Here is a 17070-nt window from a genome sequence, read left to right as displayed (position 1 = left end):
GTGATCATGTATGAGTTGTATAGTTTTAATGTTTTATTTGGGAACAGAATGGTGTGAATGTGTAAGTTTGGTGATGGAGCTTTTATTATGAATGAATGATGAATTTTTATGAATTATTATGTCTATTTTTTATGCTTAAGGACAACAGATGGAAATTAGCCCTTGGCTATAATCTGGTATGTTTACATTCATGTAATTTTTTTTTTTACATTTATGTTCATTAACATGCACTGTCCTAAATAAAATAAATACATAAATAAAAATTAAAGGAAAATAAATTATTATTAATTTTCAGTGCGTAACTATCATTTTCAAGGTCTCCTACAGGTCCACACTGCAGTGTGGACTCTGATTTGTGCATTTAGCAGCTTATTGTTGCTGTATGTAACCACCACTTTTTTATAATCCATTTTTATTTGGTTTTGTACTTCCTTTTACATCTTAATTTCTCAATATGTAACCTCAAATTTGACATGATTGTGATATGGTGAAGCTCTCTGAGACATGCCTTAGTTTTTGTATTAGCAGATGTGCAAGAAAATGTCCTGATGAATGAGATACGGTTATATAAAGAGCTACATTATACTTGTACTTTACATTGTTTACTTTATATCGATAAAACTGAATAGTTTTCTTAATAATAGCAACCAATATATGTTGTAATGGCATACTCTAGTTCTTGAATTGGCTCTTGTGTCGGATAACCTTTTAAATATTTTTATTGAGATAAAAGAATACGATTCAGTTTAATTACGTTTTATTTATACAGCACCCATTCATAACAACAGTCACCTGCACGGTGCTTTATATTGTTAGGTAAAGACCCTACAATAATACAAGGAAATTCCCCCGATAAGCAAGCACTTGGCAACAGTAGGAAGAAAAAAAAAATGTCCCTTTTAACAGGATGACTCCTTCGGCAGAACCAGGCACAAGGAGCAACAGCTATCTACCACAACTAGGGGGGGTAAACACGGGTAAATGTGTACAATACTATGCAAAAGTCTTAAAGTGTCCTTCATTTCTTCATATTTTGGAAAGAAAACTGGTAATAGGGGGAAACATGTATGTAAATAAAGTATATAAAGCCAAAACACAGTATTTTACAATTCTAATGAGGTATGAACACACTGCGTCGGTAAGACGGAGGATCAATGACTGATATTGTTCAGTTGTGAACAAGACACGTTGCCAAGGTGGCTTCAGTATAATTTCTTTAGGAACTAATAAAGTTCTGATTCTGATTCAGTCAACAGTAGATTGATCAACTAAAGAACCAGATACGTTTTTCAGGACCAGTATCAAGTCTTTCCTTGATGTTTTTATTCATGTTCTTAAGCACTTACACTGTTCACCTGCTGTGGTTCTTTTCTTTCTTTCTTTTTTGCCCCGCAATGGTTATAGTTTCTGTGTTTTTGAAACAGGTCAGCAGTAACAAAGTACCTGATGCTAAACTTTAAAACTGCTTCTTTAACTCGTCTGTTATGTGTAAACGCTACACTGGTTCCCCTTTAAGTTGGATTCTTTTTTATCTTCGGATGGTTCATAGACATGTCAGGGGTCTTAAAACATTTCTCTGAAATAGGTCAGGTAATCATCAAATCTCGCGAGATGTTGAAAATTTATTTCTGCTAGTCGTTTTGCAGCTATTGTCTCCTATTGTTTTGCTAATGTTTTCCGCCTCAACTAAGCGTTTTATCACGACAGATTTAATTATTTTGACGACCAATCAAATTCTCTGTTTCAGATCATTTTCCGTTAAAAGTACCGTTTGCGCTTTCCTGGACCTGTGTCCCCGAAGGGCTGCCGTAGACAGCGGCTCGGCCCGCCTCCAGCTCAAATGTTTGGATGTCATGATTAGGTGGAAGGAGGAAATCACAGGTCGTCTGGGGACAGCTTAAACAGACTCTGACCCTTTAAGTTTAAGTTAACTTTTGGCGAAGTGATGTCCGACCTCGGTTGTTCGTGGTGAGTTCACGGGCACTAGCTTACACCGGGAACATGGCTTTGTTGCGTTCAAAGTCTGCGCTGTTGTGGTTCCTGATTGTTGTGGCAGCTCATATCGCTGAAACAGGAGGGAGACCGAGGCGCCAGGTGTTGCTGACCGAAGGTGACAGCACGGTGAGTTTGAGATCTCGGCAACCTCCCGCAGGGCCGGAGCCCGGTGACCCGGCGGACGCGTTCAAAGTACCAACTCTGGATGGGGAGTTTTCCTTCCAGCCCGACGCTTTGAGGGGACCTCTGGTGATCCACGCCTTCACCAACAACTCAGGGTTTCTGGAGTGCCTTTGGAGCTCAGAGTCTTCGCTAAAAAGTCTCGTGGAGGAACTTCCGAATAGCACACAAGTGCTCTTCCTATCCCTGGACGACTCTGTGGTCAATGATGTTCTCTGGATGCGGGAGCAGGTGCTGCGGGCCGCCGCCCACAGGTGAGCGTGAAGGACTCATCCTCGCTGTAAGGCAGACGAATTGGGTTCCAGTGGTGATAGAAAACAGATGTTTAATAGCACTTGGCAATGCATACCTGCACTGAGTAAAACATACTCAGTGTCAATACAATTATATTAAATTAATTAATATTCTGAAGCTGTTTATGCAAAAATTTTCTGTTGTGGGTGGTGGAGTTACCTATGCTCACTTTACATACGCACAGTCTAGTTTTGAAGCACAAGGCTAAACTTCGCTTTTCTGTCAAATGTTAGATATGGACAGGGATTCAGAACATGCAACCTCCACTAGAGGCTAAAAGCTAAACGTGAAAATGGAACAGAAAAAAGGCTTAAAAGAACAGCTGTACACATCTGGAAATATTTCAGCACACCCACTTTTAAATGCAATCACAACATCACTACAGAAATGACATGCAAAGCACTGCACAGATAGTGAAGAGGATGATGGATCGGGTAATAAAACAACACAACAGAACACAAATATCAGCAGGAGCAACAAAGCAAATGTGGTGCATATTATGACTGACAAATATAAATCATTTAAAGTGCTTGAAAGTTCACTTGGGGATAAATTTCTGCCAATTTTAATATTTTTGCAGGTTGGTTAAATCTTTGGCTTCAGCAACTTGAAGTGGCAAAAGACCTACTGTGAAACACTAAGTCCATCCAATGATTGAATAAGTTGTAGAACGACCTTTAGCAGTAGGAACTTTGAAGTAATGGTTTTGTGTGTGACTTTCAGCCTCTGTCCCTGTTGGGGGGTAAATGTTGGCCCACTCTTCTTCAGTTCACTGAGGCCTGTGAGCATTAAATTATGCACAGCTCTCTTAAGGTCCCTCCACAGCATTTCAGTCAGATTGAGGTCTGTACTTTGAGTGGGCGCTAATACCTGCTGATGATCATGTTCATTTGAATAGTAGAACCTGTACTTAGTATTTTCACGTGACTGCATAGAGTTGGAGTTGCTGGTTTTATTTAAAGACAGTTTGAGAGCTTCAGATGCAAAATTAATAATAATGGATTGGATTTATATAGCGCTTTTCAAGGCACCCAAAGCGCTTTACAATACCACTATTCATTCACTCTCACATTCATACACTGGTGGAGGCAGCTACAGTTGTAGCCACAGCTGCCCTGGGGCAGACTGACAGAAGTGAGGCTGCCATATCGCGCCATCGGCCCCTCTGGCCAACACCAGTAGGCAAGTAGGGTAAAGTGTCTTGCCCAAGGACACAACGACCAGGACAGAGCGCCCAGGGATCGAACCAGCGACCTTCCGGTTACACATGTGATTCCCAACCCCCTGAGCCACGGTCGCCCGTTAAAAATTAAACAGTTTTAACAACAAAAAACCTGCAGACTTGTGAAATGTGACTTCTTTTCTGCTCTGGTTCAAATTCCATAAAGCTTTGAGACCCACTAGTTTCCTCTCTAATGCATTCCCATCCATAAGCTAATTTTGTCTGTAAACTATAAAATTTCAGTTTATATAACTGGAAATTTACCTTTTTCTATTTGAACGTGAAACACACAGGGCCTTCCAAAGGATCATAAAATATAGATTTCATACGATGGATAATTTTAGCACTTTCATCATTTATTTCAACTCTGTGCTGTGAAACAGTTTTGACATTAAAAAGTTTCTTGGAAGATTAAATGAGCAGAGTATACTTCCTTTTTTTTTTTTTTTTTTTTTTTTTTTTTAAACTTGCACAGGAGGCTGATATTTTATTTTACAGTTTTCAGGAACATTAATCCTCAAAGCTGTAAAATAATCGGTTATGTGAAACAGGAACCATCTTAATAATAGTGACAACATACTGTACCAAACACAGGAAACTGCACTGGGAAAAAAGGGAAGCGCAGCAGAAGTAAAAAGTACCTAGAACTCCTTAGTCTATTGGAAAACATGATGTTTTTATTTAAATCTCAATGTTTTATTAACATGAGCAAGATCCCAAATGTCACTGCCAGAGTGACATTTATTGTATTAACCATTTTCTTGGGTTGTTTAGAGTTAACCTGTGAAGGATTTTTCTTACTTTCAAATATGTGCACTTAAAATGGTGGATGCTTGCATTAAATATGGCCATCAAAAGCTTCAGACACATCGAAGTGCTTTGTGTTGGACAGTTTTTCTTGGTTCTGTATGATGTCACAGGGGATATCCCTGTCTGTGAGTTGTTTGGTACCGTGCTGCAAGAGTTGAGGCTCGAGTGTGAAATTTATGGTTTTCAAGGTTTTTATCGTTATTTTGTTTATCTTTTTCATCGTTAACTCAGTTTCCCTGGGTCTTTTCCTGTGTGTTATGAATAAATCTTCTTTTTTCTTTTTTTTTGCTACCGGTACTGGTGTTATTTTGTTGTATTTATCTGCCACACCTTAAAGGCTGGTCTGTGAAAATATTGTCTGACATAAATGGTAAATGGCCTGTATTAGTATAGCGCTTTACTAATCCCTAAAGACCCCAAAGTGCTTTACACATTCAGTCACACACACATTCACACACTGGTGATAAACCGGTCCGTGGTGCAAAAAAGGTTGGACCGCTGATCTAAGACACAGAAACCACAACCACCTGATGCTCCGATCTTCTGCTTTTGAAGTGCAGCCAATCAGAAGGCATATGACTAAAATGGCTTCTCCCCCCCCCCCAAAGTTAGCAGATGAACTGTATGAAATAAATTGATTATTTTGAAGTCCAAGAGTTTAAACTTGGAGCTGAAAATAAGGTTTTATGGTTCTTCCTGAGTTAATATAACCATCCGTGCGCTTGCCTCTTTTACGTTTCTGCAGTAAAAAGGAGGTTCTGTCCAGGCTGCACTTCTCTCCGGTGCCCGTCTTTGCTCTGGGTAACTGGATCCCCAGAGTGCTTTACTACTGGAGCTGCATGGGACACAGCTGTGGTCTTTCCCAGGCTGCTTTCATCTCAGAGGGTAAGACAGTGCATGAAATCAGACTCTGCAACTGATTTTTCTCTTGACCTGCCTGATTTTTAGAGGAGTGAAGTCAGAAGGTTAATTTCAGGTCTGTTTATTAGTAGATATTAATATTTAGAATGCAGAGGAATGTTGAGACGAATCATTTATTTGTAATTCTTGGCTCCCCCCTGCAGAGTGGAAGATGCCTGTGATCATTAAAAGACTAGATGCCAGATATGACTGGCTCATGGCACGCTGGGGCTCAAAGTCCTATACAGTGATTGATGCTGGAGATGGGTGTGAAACCTTCTCCTCGGTGGCAGGTGCTGTGGCCTGGGTGTCTGAAGGCAACTGTTCTTTCTTCACTAAGGTCTGTTAGTGTCAAATTGAATGAATGTTTTTGCTTCCAGTTTGTTGACTTCTGTGGTGACGTGCTTGAAGTTCAGTGAAATTAAATCGAACTGGGAGGATCCGGAGACTTAAAAGGCTTTTTTTTTTTTCTTTTTTTTTTCCCTTGACATTTAAAGCTTGACTACATAAACGCATCAGATCTCAATAGAAAAAACAAACATGCTGGATATCTATACAGATGTGGGCTGGGTAATGTGTTAGGGATGAAGGTATGCTATATCATTTGATGGAAGTAAAAATGATCAACCTACAAAGGACAGAATTGAAAGGCAACTCAAAAATCAATGACAAAAATAATGAAACGATGGAGGAGAAACCACAAGTCTTCATGCTGAGAGGCTGAAACCAATAATTCTTGGTTTTTATTTGACTTTTATTTCTTAATAATTTGGGAACTTTTGGCTGGTGAGGCCAACACTTCTTGGTCTCCGGTGTAGCTGATGGACATCAAAGCTGTGCACTGACCCCCACGTGGGCGACCGTGGCTCAGGGGGTTGGGAAGCATATCTGTAACCGAAAGGTCGCCAGTTCGATCCCCGGGCTCTCTGTCCTGGTCGTTGTGTCCTTGGGCAAGACACTTTACCCTACCGCCTACTGGTGTTGGCAAGAGGGGCCGATGGCGCGATATGGCAGCCTCGCTTCTGTCAGCCTGCCCCAGGGCAGCTGTGGCTACAACTGTAGCTGCCTCCACCAGTGTATGAATGAGAGAGTGAATGAATAGTGGTATTGTAAAGCGCTTTGGGTGCCTTGAAAAGCGCTATATAAATCCAATTTATTATTATTATTATTATTATTATCTGTTTGAATGAGGAGAAAAATATATAAACTTCATGATTTAAAAAAAAAAACAAAAAAACAAAACAAAAACTAAATCATTGGCAGACTGTACTGATAGTTTTGGGTTTGCATTTCAGCAAATCCAATCCCTCATTTGCTCTCTACGCAGACTGTTTACCCACATGTAGTCAAAGCCTGCTCAAACATGATTGGCCAATAGCACTCAGACCACTAGTGGAACCAGAAAGCTTCCAGTATCAAAAGTTTTGCCCCTTGCTGACAGATTCATAGGCAGATATGTCTTTATTGAGATTATTAAAGTTTTAAATTTAGATTTTTTTTTTTTAAAACCTTTATTGGAGACTTTTCCCCCAAAAGACATGCACCCGTGAGCCACTGTGCTGCAGACTGCTCAACTTATCAATGGGGATTTGTTTTTCACAGCATATATCAAAGTGTGGGATGGACACTGTGGATAGTTGGTTTTATGAAGTCTGCTGATGGTTCTGAGTCAAATCACTCTTCCCCTTGTTATATGACTCCAAGGAGTTAGGCACAGAGAAATCAGGAAGCTAAGACCACAGACATTTCTGGTGGAAAAATAAAAATGTTCCATTTGTTTAATTTTTTTTTTTTTTCTTCAAATCTATGTGACCTTTACCATAAATGTCAAGTTCAGCAGTTTTCAGCATTGTAGCCTCAAATAAATTCTTCCCTGTTTCCTTTCTTTTATAGACCAAACCATGGATGCATTAATTACATAAGCATAGACATTAATTATTAATTATTAATATTGAGGTCTGTAACAGTTTCATCCTCTCTGATTTGTTTTCCTTCAGGTTCAGAGCATGGCCAAGTCCAATGCCTCCGGTGTCCTCGTCTATACCCTCCCTGGAAATCCACTCCAGGATATGAACTGTGTTGGGGATGAGTGTTTCTCGCTGCTCAGCATCCCAGCTGCCATGGTGCATCAGGACCCTGCGGTCGCTCAGACGCTCCGGTAAGATCGGCTCACCTGCAGGATTAAAAGCCTCCTGATGTTGATGCTTCACATTCACGTACAAGGACTAACTGTTCTTCTAAAAGGTCACAGTAATGGTTTTTGTTTTGATGTTCCGATTTGTTGTTCAGGTTTGGAAAGCTGGTCAATGTGTCGTTCCAGAACACCCCGTCCCCAAATTTCTTCATCAGCATTGACAAACAGGGGTTGCTGGCTGAGATGGGCTGGTTCCTCTACCCCACGTTCAGCTTTGTTAACTGGCAGGCCCAGTGGTAAGTACATGAAGGTTACTGAAACTGGAAGATTACGGTTTATAATGTAACAAGAGGACACTAGAAGCTTTATTCCAGTGTTTTAACTGATTATTAGATTTCACAGATGGAATCTGAATCCAACTTTTTTTGTTTTAATTGAGTAGCACTTTGATTTTAGGATTAATATACATATGATCAATACCAGGCCTTCTTCAGAGACGGTTATAATAGAAGTTCCACTGAGTAATTTATTTTATGCCTTTTTCTGTCTCAAGTTCCTAGTCTTTTTAGTTCTAATAACAATAAGAGTTAAGTTATGTAGAATGAAAAACCTACATGCTAATTGAAGTTTTGATCAATTTCTTTAGAACTGCAAGATGGAACATTTGGTCTTGTAGCTTTCTTCTTCCTTGTGTTGAATGCAGCCACTTTACGTCGGCTGCTTTGGTTACATTGGTTATATTGTCCCACAGGGGGAAATCAGTTTAGCAGCAATAAGAATAAACAAAACAATGATAAAAAGCCACAAGACATGCCATTAAGTAAACTGGTTGCAGTAGGGATAAAAGCAACCTGGATTGTTTTGGTCTTCCTTGCAGGTACTCTGAAACGATGGCCAGAGGGCAACAAGTCAATTGTTACAACCATAAAGCGAGCCTTCCTCAGCACATGCTTGTTATACATGGCCAAAAGCCTGTCTTGCCAACGCTCTGAGATTTTGCTGGCAGTTTTTACCAAAAGTCCCAAAACGATTCTTGTTCTTCAGAGTCATGTTACCAAACCAAGCGGCAATACAGAGAGAAATAACAGATTCAATAAAACTTCTGTAAATCAAGGAGAACATTTCAGATGAGACATTAAAAGATCTAATCATCTTTAAGAAGAGCAGTCTTTGCTGAACTTTTTTGGTAGTGGCATCAGCATGAGGCTCAAAACACAGTTTGAGGTCAAGAACAACCCCTAAATACTTGTAACTCTCCACAATCTCAATATCAGCAGCTGTAATGATGGTAGGTGATGAGCTATAAGAAGACTTCCTAAAATCAATGCCCATGGCCTTTCTCACCCCCCACAAAAGACAGGACATGTGACACGTCTAAAGGATGAAACTTATATGCAGTAAATTTTTATGTTGTTTTGTATTTGGTTTTTTTTTGTTTTGTTTTGTTTTTTTTTAAACTGCTGTATCTTATGCATAATGAACCTCAAAATAGATATTTTGGTTATGGCATTTGATGTAGTTTGTAGTCACCAGTACAAGCTCTCCATGGCTGCACTGCTTTTTTTTTTTTGGGTGTTTTTGTCTGTCATTGATCAGTTACTTTTGCTTCGTCTCCAGGTTTGATTTCTTTGCTGATCTGCAGACTAAACTCCAGAATCCTGCAAAAGTTGTTTCTGTCTTTGATAAAGTCCAAATGCAAGGGGACAAAGGAGCCGTGGCCACAGTCGACCTGTCTATAGGTAAGTTTATCAAAACAACTGTTAATTACATAATCAGGTTAATTGTGATAGACAAGTTGTTCATATAATGCTGCTGTAATAGACTGATTTTTATCTGTGAAAGCATTACGCTTTAATCAGATTCATGTGACAGAAAAGAAATATCAGATATTGTTAAAATAAAACTGATCATTTTGCGGCTATCATGACTCTTTACACCCCAAACCAATGTTGGATATTCATCTTAACTTCAAATATGAACATTTTTCTTTGTCCTGGTGGCAGGGACTGGGAGCAGCCCCTCTGTGGGCTTCTCAACTCTGGAGTTTCAAATGATTTTTTTTTTTTTAATTTTATTTATTTTAATTTTTTATTTTTAGAGAGCAGTTTTTTGACATCTTGACTCAAGATTCATCATTAACTGCAAAAATTATATACACAGAGTGACTTAACATCCTACTGGAATAGGTGAATGGTCGACTCTCGGCAGCAGGAACATTGACATATAAGAAAGATGGAAAATGTATGTTTTTATTTATTTATTTATTTATTTTTTAAAAAAGTACTTTGTCCACAGACTTGTTGGACTTTGACATGTTGGAACTTGATGCATCGCTGTCATGTCCGGGCAAGAGAGACTCGTCATGCGCTCAGTGGGATCACACTGTGCAGCTTTTTGTCTGCTGCGACCGCACGAGTCCGTACTGCAACATGGAGCTGGGTCGATGGATCACTGCCTTCCGCAGGTACAAAGCTCGTGGGAAGCACTGATAGCACAGCTATGACCGTCAGTCTGCCCCAGGGCAGCTGTGGCTACAACTGTAGCTTGCCTCCACCAGTGTGCCAATGTGAGAGTGAATGAATAGTGGAATTGTAAAGCGCTTTGAGGGCCCCAAAAAGCGCTATATAAATGCAACCTATTATTATTATCATTATTATTAGTTTGTGCAATATGATTTTTGTCTTATTTTACCAGAGGTATCGGGCGCTGGCTGACGGATGTGTCCCCTCTGATCCCCCTGCTGGACAGCAATAAATGCACCTTCACTATGAAGACGGTGCCTTGGGCGATGCCTTGGATTGTTTCCCTCAATCTGAGGTTCAGTGGCACCAATCAGACAGGTGAATAACACAGATGATGCAATCAAACTGCAGCAGGAAGCTTGTTACATTTTACAAACATGTCATGAGTGTGTGTGCGCTGAGCACAAATTGGCACTACTGAGCAAATCTTTCTCATGCAAACAAACCAGGATATGATCTTAAAATGTATGTTTAAACCACTTGGATGCTAAAGCATATTCAAAATATATCATTAATAATCAATTAAACGCATAACAAAAATCAGGATTATTAAAGCTCCATAATTTGTAAATCTAGAGGAAGATGTTGCATCAGATTTTTTTTTTTTTGTTTGGTTTTTTTCTCTGTCACAGGAAACTTTGTGGAGAGCTTTCATCCCTTTAAAGTGATGTCACTGTACGATGGAGGAACCTTTGACAAAAATTACAACAAGAGGTACCAGCCAATCAAATTCACTGTCCCAGCGTCCACCAAAAAGGTATCGGATATGATGTTAACCACAAAATGTCAAAGCCTGTTTCTAAAAGATGGACGTAACTTCCAGCTGCATTCTTTGCAATGGCCACCAGGGGTCAGGCTGGATAGAAGTTTATGGAGAAAATAACCCTACTGCTAACTTAATTTATGAGCTAAACAGTTATTCAAGAAAAACGCCATGAAGTCGATGGTGAAAACGCAGCTCAAGGCTTCAATGTAATATATCTTCAGAGTCCTTAAGGTTGAAGTCACGATGGCTACGTCCATCTTTTACATACAGTCTTTGCTAGTTGTTTACAGCTGTCTGTGGAGGATCACATTGGCTGCATGTCTGTTTTCAGGTGGAGCTGTACGCTGTCATCACAGGACACGGCAGCGACGAGAACGGCTGCGGAGAATTTTGTGTCACCTCCCACCATTTCGTGATCAACGCTGCTTATAACAACACCCACGTATTTGATTCTGCAGGTGAGGAAAAGATGCTTTCTGCATGACTGCTAAAGATTTTAGATGTTATAGTTGTCAGTGGTCTGAGTCCTCAGGACAAGTTTAATTTTGTCCTGCCGTCCAAATTTAAAAATACTAGATCGATACTCTATCCACAAAAATCAATTTGAAATCCTCAAACTTTACATTTCTTTTTAATTTTAAAAAATATTCTACTGATGAACTAACCTACAAATGTACCTGAGGATTGTTTATCAAGGTGCTTGTTAAAGCCTTAAAAATAAACTGGTCGGTGCAAATTGGAAATCAAACGCCATGTCATGTTGGGACAATTAGGAACGGCTCTGGGCTGTGCAATGCGCGTCAAAGAGGGCGCTGTACCGAACGAACACGGCACATGGCTGTACGGCCGAGGAGGCTGGTGTGATGGACTACAGGTGAATCCGTGGAGGGTTGACGTCACCAAACAGGTTGGTTCTTCTCCACCAAGTTTCTCATTTCATCCCTTAAATATTTATGAAATGCCAGACTTAAAGCTCCTCTTAATATGAAACCCACAACAAAACAGTCCTAAAATGTTATTCAGCCACAGTAAGCAGCTACTGGCAATTGAGCCATGCTTTATAGCTTTTTAACACAACAGAACTGTTGCCTTAAAAAAAAGTTTGAGAATTTCATGTTTCTTAAGGACAGATGTGGCAATAATAGATCTTACACGCTTTTGCGTGAGCTTTCTAGTGGTGTCCACAATAACAAAGAGAAATCAAAACTGTCTAAAAGCTGGAGAGTCTTCAAAACGGATGCACAGCTGCACTAGGCTGAATATTCTGTTATGCTCATTTCCAGCTCAATGTTGACATTACTGGCCTCTGATAGAGAAGCTTTGCATGACTGACAGTTCAAAATAATCCTTGTCTTATTCTTGGCCTTGATGCAGTCCCTCTGTCTGAAATCGTTCTAGCTCTCGTCTCCATTCCTTTTAGCTGACTGTCTTCTGATTGGCTTCCACGTGTTGACAGAAGAATTGAATCCAGATGGGTGGGGCCCATGAACATATAAGGGATCAAACAGACTCAAGAGTAGGAAAAAAGTAAAAGTACAATCAGTTTGCTGTAAGAAGGACACAATGTGAAATCTGCCAGTGGGAATTCATCACTGCGTCGCTTACACACTTACACAGTGCTTTCTCTAAGGGGTTCTCTTCTTCAGTAGTTTTATAAGAACCTCAAATTGAAGTCATGCTGAGGAGAAGCACTTGATTTGAAGTTGTACCCATTAGAATAAAGGAGCACTTTATTATTCTCGAGTGAGTTATTGACCCCAAAGACTCCTGATCTAATCGAGTAAATCCTGACTAGTCTCTGAGACTGAACCTCACGTCATTTCATTAGACAGGTTTTATTAACACTGTGCGGCTCTCTTCCTGTCCCGACAGCTCAACATGAGCAGGTCTGAATCCAACACTGTCGTCTACTTTGGCTTGTTCAACGGACGGGATCCAAACCCAGCGCAGCAGCCAGGATACATCATCATGACCTCTTCCCTCGTCTTCTACAAGTGATCCCGCTCTTTTTAAAAACTCTCCTGTGAATTTCGATCTGAATGAATGTACAGTCAGTTTAACGATTAAAATGTTTCTTTAAAAATTTTTTTCCACCGCTTTTGTTCACTGATTCCTTTGCTTTTTCTCCCATTTAATTAACTTTAGCACAATACGGTTCTGACGGCAGCAGTGATGCAAAATAATACCTGCCACCCTCGTCCAGCAAAACCAGCCATTTACATTTCTCTGGAGACGTTACCCCAAAGTCAACAAGAAGACGCCTTACAGCTAAATGGGCACTCCATATGATTTTTTTTTTTTTTTTTTTTGTCTCAAGCTGAAGATGCATTGTTCTGAGAGCAGCCTCTCCTCCGTAATTACATGTAATCATGTCCAATTTGAAACTTTGGCTTGAAGCAAGTGTCTCGCGCTGAGTCATCTTCCAATTGTGCTTCTTATGGGAGGTGAATCCTCTCAACTTCAGCAACAGAACATCTGCTTCTTGTCGGTGTTTTTGTTATTTTCGTTTTGGATCTTGTTTAGCAAGATCTGGGGAAATTGTCGGCAGAGTAATTAGCTGCTGCAGCTCAGAGCTTAATGATTCCCTCTTTAACGGGTGGGTACAGTCAAATGTTTGGAAGGTAAAACGGTTTTAATATACTTGGTTCTCTATGTTACACACAATAGATTTAAAATTAAAGAAATGTCACAAAAGACTGAAGTGTAATTAGATTTTATTAAAATTTATTATTTTTAAAACTTCATGAAGGAAGTCTGACACACATGCTGCTTTGGCCACTCCTCGCTTTTTTAATTTATCACTTGCATTATTTCATTATGATTACTTTACTACTTGTGCATTCATGGCTTCAGCTTACAAGTGGAAATTTCAAACAAAGAATCGCCCAGAGATGAGTTTAATTTATGAGGTATACCCACACCTGTGTCGTCAGTTATCTTTGATCCCATGAAAATGGGCTGATTTTAAGAAAGGTTCCAGTTCCCCAGCACTTAAGTCTCTTTGTTTAACATCTAAAACTAAATATTTAATCTAAAAATACACCAAGCATTTTTAGAAGCATTATTTGTTTGTTTTTGTGTGTATTTGGAGAGGGGGAAAAAATCATGTCTATTCAGCACAAACCTTAAACTAAGAGCCTTGGATGAAACTTGGATGCTCATGATTAAAAGGTACACTTTTATTTTGATCTTTTAATGACATTATAAGTATTAAAAATAAACATACATATAAAAAGTATCATTAAAAAACATTGCATTATAAAAAAAGTTACATTTTCTTGTTCTTAAAGAAGTTAGTGGTATTTTAACAGAGGAGCTCTGAAGTGACATAAAAATTGTTTCCTCTTTTTCTTTGTTTTAAGACAAATACCACAAATAAGTAGTCCACTACATTTAAAACCTAAAACTCAGTTTGATTTAATGATGCTCTCTAACATTAGCTGCTTATCTATCCGTGCCAAAGTAACTACAAGAGTACTCACTTACTGAAGTGAACTTTCTGGTAAATCTCACATCAATTTGAATCAAAATCTTTTCTAAGCATTTCATATGTGTGTGTGTGACTGCAGGCATGTGCGTGTCAGGCCTTGACACAGGCTTCTTTGCAGCTCTTCTCAGTATCAAACTTGTTGTCATTCCCTAAGCAGCCTCCAAACCAGAACTGAGCACAGGAATTCGCCGTGGGATCGTAGTACCACTTCACCACATATTCCCGACACGGCCCTGGATCCAGGGTCTGGGTGCAGCGCTCGGCTAGAGACCACAAAAAAATAGTGTTATCAGAGACGACACCTGTGCTAGCAGCCCCGTGGGGACTCTTATTCTTTTGCTGTGTTCAGTTACTGGTAAATATGTTTTCTTTTTTTGTTTAATGGGACAAGGACAGAGGGGCAAAATAAAGCATTGAAACATGGTTTAAAGTTTCCTGTATTGTAATATATTAAGCACTCTGCAGAACTAAGGACATCTGGGAGAGAAACTGAAAATGGCACTAGAATCAAAATGTGGGACCTAACAGTTTCTAATAGATCAACAATGTGACTTTCATGGTGTAGACAGAGGAATTACATTAGAGGATTGCTTTGATCCTCTGATGACCATCAATGTTTGTAGCAAGGTTTACACCAATCCAAATAAAAGCTGCTGGACAACACTGATCAATATTTTTGGCCCTACAAGGCAGTTCAATTCTTACAAGATTCATGAGATCATGATTATGAGAGAATCCTTCAGTGTTCTGTTTGAAAGTGGTATTTAGGGTTGATTCCAGTCAAGTTTTGCTGCCTAAATCATCCAGTTGACTGAGTGATACCTACCCCTATATTATCACAACATTTTTGAAAGTGACAGCTGTTTGAAACAGCAACCTTTTTAAAGCAATTTAAAAGCTTAATTTTACTGCTCTGAAGCATCAGAGCAGTAAGAAGAATGCAGGTGTTTACAGCGTTTGTACAGAAATGTCTTTGAAAAATAAGATATGAATCCTATAGTTTCAAATGCATGTTTAAATTGTGTGACAGTTCTTGCTCAGAGCCACTGATGGATATTCTCCAGCAGGGGGCGGCTCTTTTAGATAGAAAAAAAAAAAAAACCCTCATTTTTGCTTCCCTTGATCTGCAAGCTCCTGATGACTTAAGGCCTCACTCTAATTGTTTACCCAGTAAATTCCAATTGGATTAAAATGATGCTAATTTTTGTAAATAAGTAGTATTTTAAATTAAATCCCTGTAATAGTTAGAAATGATGACAAAGTGGGCCGTACTTGTAATTAACCAGTTCTTCAGTCCCAGTAAGCATTTGCTTTTGATCTCTGATAACGATTACCAAGAGGTCAAGAGCAAAAATACTCAGCTCAAAGATTTACAATCTCATTAACCAATGGGTGAAGTCACTGTGGCCATGTCCAGCCTTTACAGTGGCTTGCAAAAGTATTCGGCCCCCTTGAACGTTTCCACATTTTGTCACATTACAGCCACAAACATGAATCAATGTTATTGGAATTCCACGTGAAGGACCAACACAAAGTGGTGCACACGTGAGAAGTGGAACGAAAATAATACATGATTCCGAACATTTTTTACAAATAAATAACTGAAAAGTGGGGTGTGCGTAATTATTCAGCCCCCTGAGTCAATACTTTGGCAGCAAAAAAGGTGGTTCTACAATCTTTTAAGGTCTGTCTCTACCAGCTTTGCACATCTAGAGACTGAAATCTTTGCCCATTCTTCTTTGCAAAACAGCTCCAGCTCAGTCAGATTAGATGGACAGCGTTTGTGAACAGCAGTTTTCAGATCTTGCCATGAAAGAGATCAGGTCTTAGGAGGTTAAATGGCATTTTTGCACATGCACACTGTAGATACAAATGTGGACTTAACTGAGATGAGACTAGCTTGCTTGACAAGTGACCCGTGGTTCTCCTGTCATAGCTCTGTGATAATTTAAAATCTGCACTGTGCATGTGCACTGATATGTGTGAAAAATCAAGGTAGCATTAGCAAGTAAATTAGCATGTCAACATGTAAGCTTTCTCTTAATAAACCCCATAGCCAACATTTGGGATGTAGAGGGAATAAGATGTATTAGTGTGTTTTTAAGAGAATACAAAGTATTTAAAATGAACTTAGTCTCCATAGCAGTAGTATTAATCTATATTGTGCACAATATTGCATAAAATACGGGAAGAAATGTTCTGTTTAATGCTTTGAGTAAAGCATTAAAGGAATGAGGACGGGCATCACAGAATCATTGATCTGCATATTTGAATTTGGTTCAATTTGTCTCATTCTTGTGTAACATTTGTTTTGTCTGTTTTTCCCCCTGCACACCAATAGTTTGCATTATATGAAGAAATATTTTCAGCTGTCTCTCTTTATCTGTGAAACAGCTGCAACAACATCTGATTTGTTGTAATCAGCAGTAACCAACACAAAGGTATGAATCACTTTCCTATCTTGGCACTGATTTCATGAGACAGTACTTGCTAGCAGCTTCTGATTTCAGTACAAGAAAGATAGAGCTGTGGGTGAAAATCAAGCAAAGACTCCTTCTGTCAATCCAGTCAGGGGGATAAATCAAAGGCATTTCTAAATTTAGTTCTGAATTAGTGACAGATTTTGTAGTAGAAAGCAATGGGCTAGTGGTTACTAAGCAACTGATGCTAGGCAACCTTGTTGGTAAGCATTGATTGTGCTTTAGAGGAAGTTGGGGGCTGATTGAGGGTGGGGTGTGTTCAAAGATAAAAAAAAAA

At 39.3% G+C, this 17070-nt stretch overlaps 2 protein-coding genes across 5 annotated transcripts in view; one reads left to right on the top strand and one right to left on the bottom strand.

Annotated features, from left to right (window-relative positions):
* The first annotated feature begins 1778 nt into the window (after positions 1-1778).
* si:dkey-256h2.1 (uncharacterized protein LOC337520 homolog) lies at positions 1779-14175 on the top strand. Of its 3 annotated transcripts, none has more exons than XM_005942844.3 (13): positions 1779-2429; positions 5247-5386; positions 5566-5741; positions 7399-7559; positions 7691-7831; positions 9153-9274; positions 9831-9999; positions 10230-10375; positions 10690-10814; positions 11155-11281; positions 11597-11730; positions 12696-12817; positions 12969-14175. In XM_005942844.3, the coding sequence occupies exons 1-13, from the start codon at positions 2002-2004 to the stop codon at positions 12982-12984; spliced, it is 2007 nt and encodes a 668-aa protein (XP_005942906.1). In that variant the 5' UTR covers positions 1779-2001; the 3' UTR covers positions 12985-14175. The 3 variants fall into 3 exon arrangements, with proteins under 3 accessions (XP_005942906.1, XP_005942908.1, XP_005942907.1); XM_005942846.3 differs by having other exon boundaries at positions 1780-2429; positions 12696-12868; XM_005942845.3 differs by lacking the exon at positions 12969-14175 and having other exon boundaries at positions 1780-2429; positions 12696-12908.
* Positions 14176-14278: 103 nt separating this feature from the next.
* The window catches only part of col28a1b (collagen, type XXVIII, alpha 1b), a 23097-nt gene continuing 20305 nt past the window's right edge, over positions 14279-17070 (bottom strand). For both annotated transcript variants that reach the window (XM_005942843.3, XM_014340259.2), the window contains exon 35: positions 14279-14576. In XM_005942843.3, the coding sequence (XP_005942905.1) occupies positions 14404-14576 (173 nt within the window). In that variant the 3' untranslated portion in view covers positions 14279-14403. The remainder of the gene's footprint in view (positions 14577-17070) is intronic.

This window comes from Haplochromis burtoni, unplaced genomic scaffold, assembly GCF_018398535.1.
Source record: "Haplochromis burtoni strain Fernald_Lab_line unplaced genomic scaffold, NCSU_Asbu1 Contig_351, whole genome shotgun sequence".
In the NCBI taxonomy this organism is placed as follows: Eukaryota; Metazoa; Chordata; class Actinopteri; order Cichliformes; family Cichlidae; genus Haplochromis; species Haplochromis burtoni.
Note: the sequence above shows the minus strand (reverse complement) of the source record. Positions and strands in the feature narration are given on the sequence as shown.

Bases quoted from the DNA above. Each gene is read 5' to 3' on its own strand.
- si:dkey-256h2.1 (XM_005942844.3), top strand. From the start codon at position 2,002: ATGGCTTTGTTGCGTTCAAAGTCTGCGCTGTTGTGGTTCCTGATTGTT. The intron at 5,387-5,565 runs GTAAGACAGTGC...TCCCCCCTGCAG, and splicing joins GGCTGCTTTCATCTCAGAGG to AGTGGAAGATGCCTGTGATC. The intron at 7,832-9,152 runs GTAAGTACATGA...CTTCGTCTCCAG, and splicing joins GTTAACTGGCAGGCCCAGTG to GTTTGATTTCTTTGCTGATC.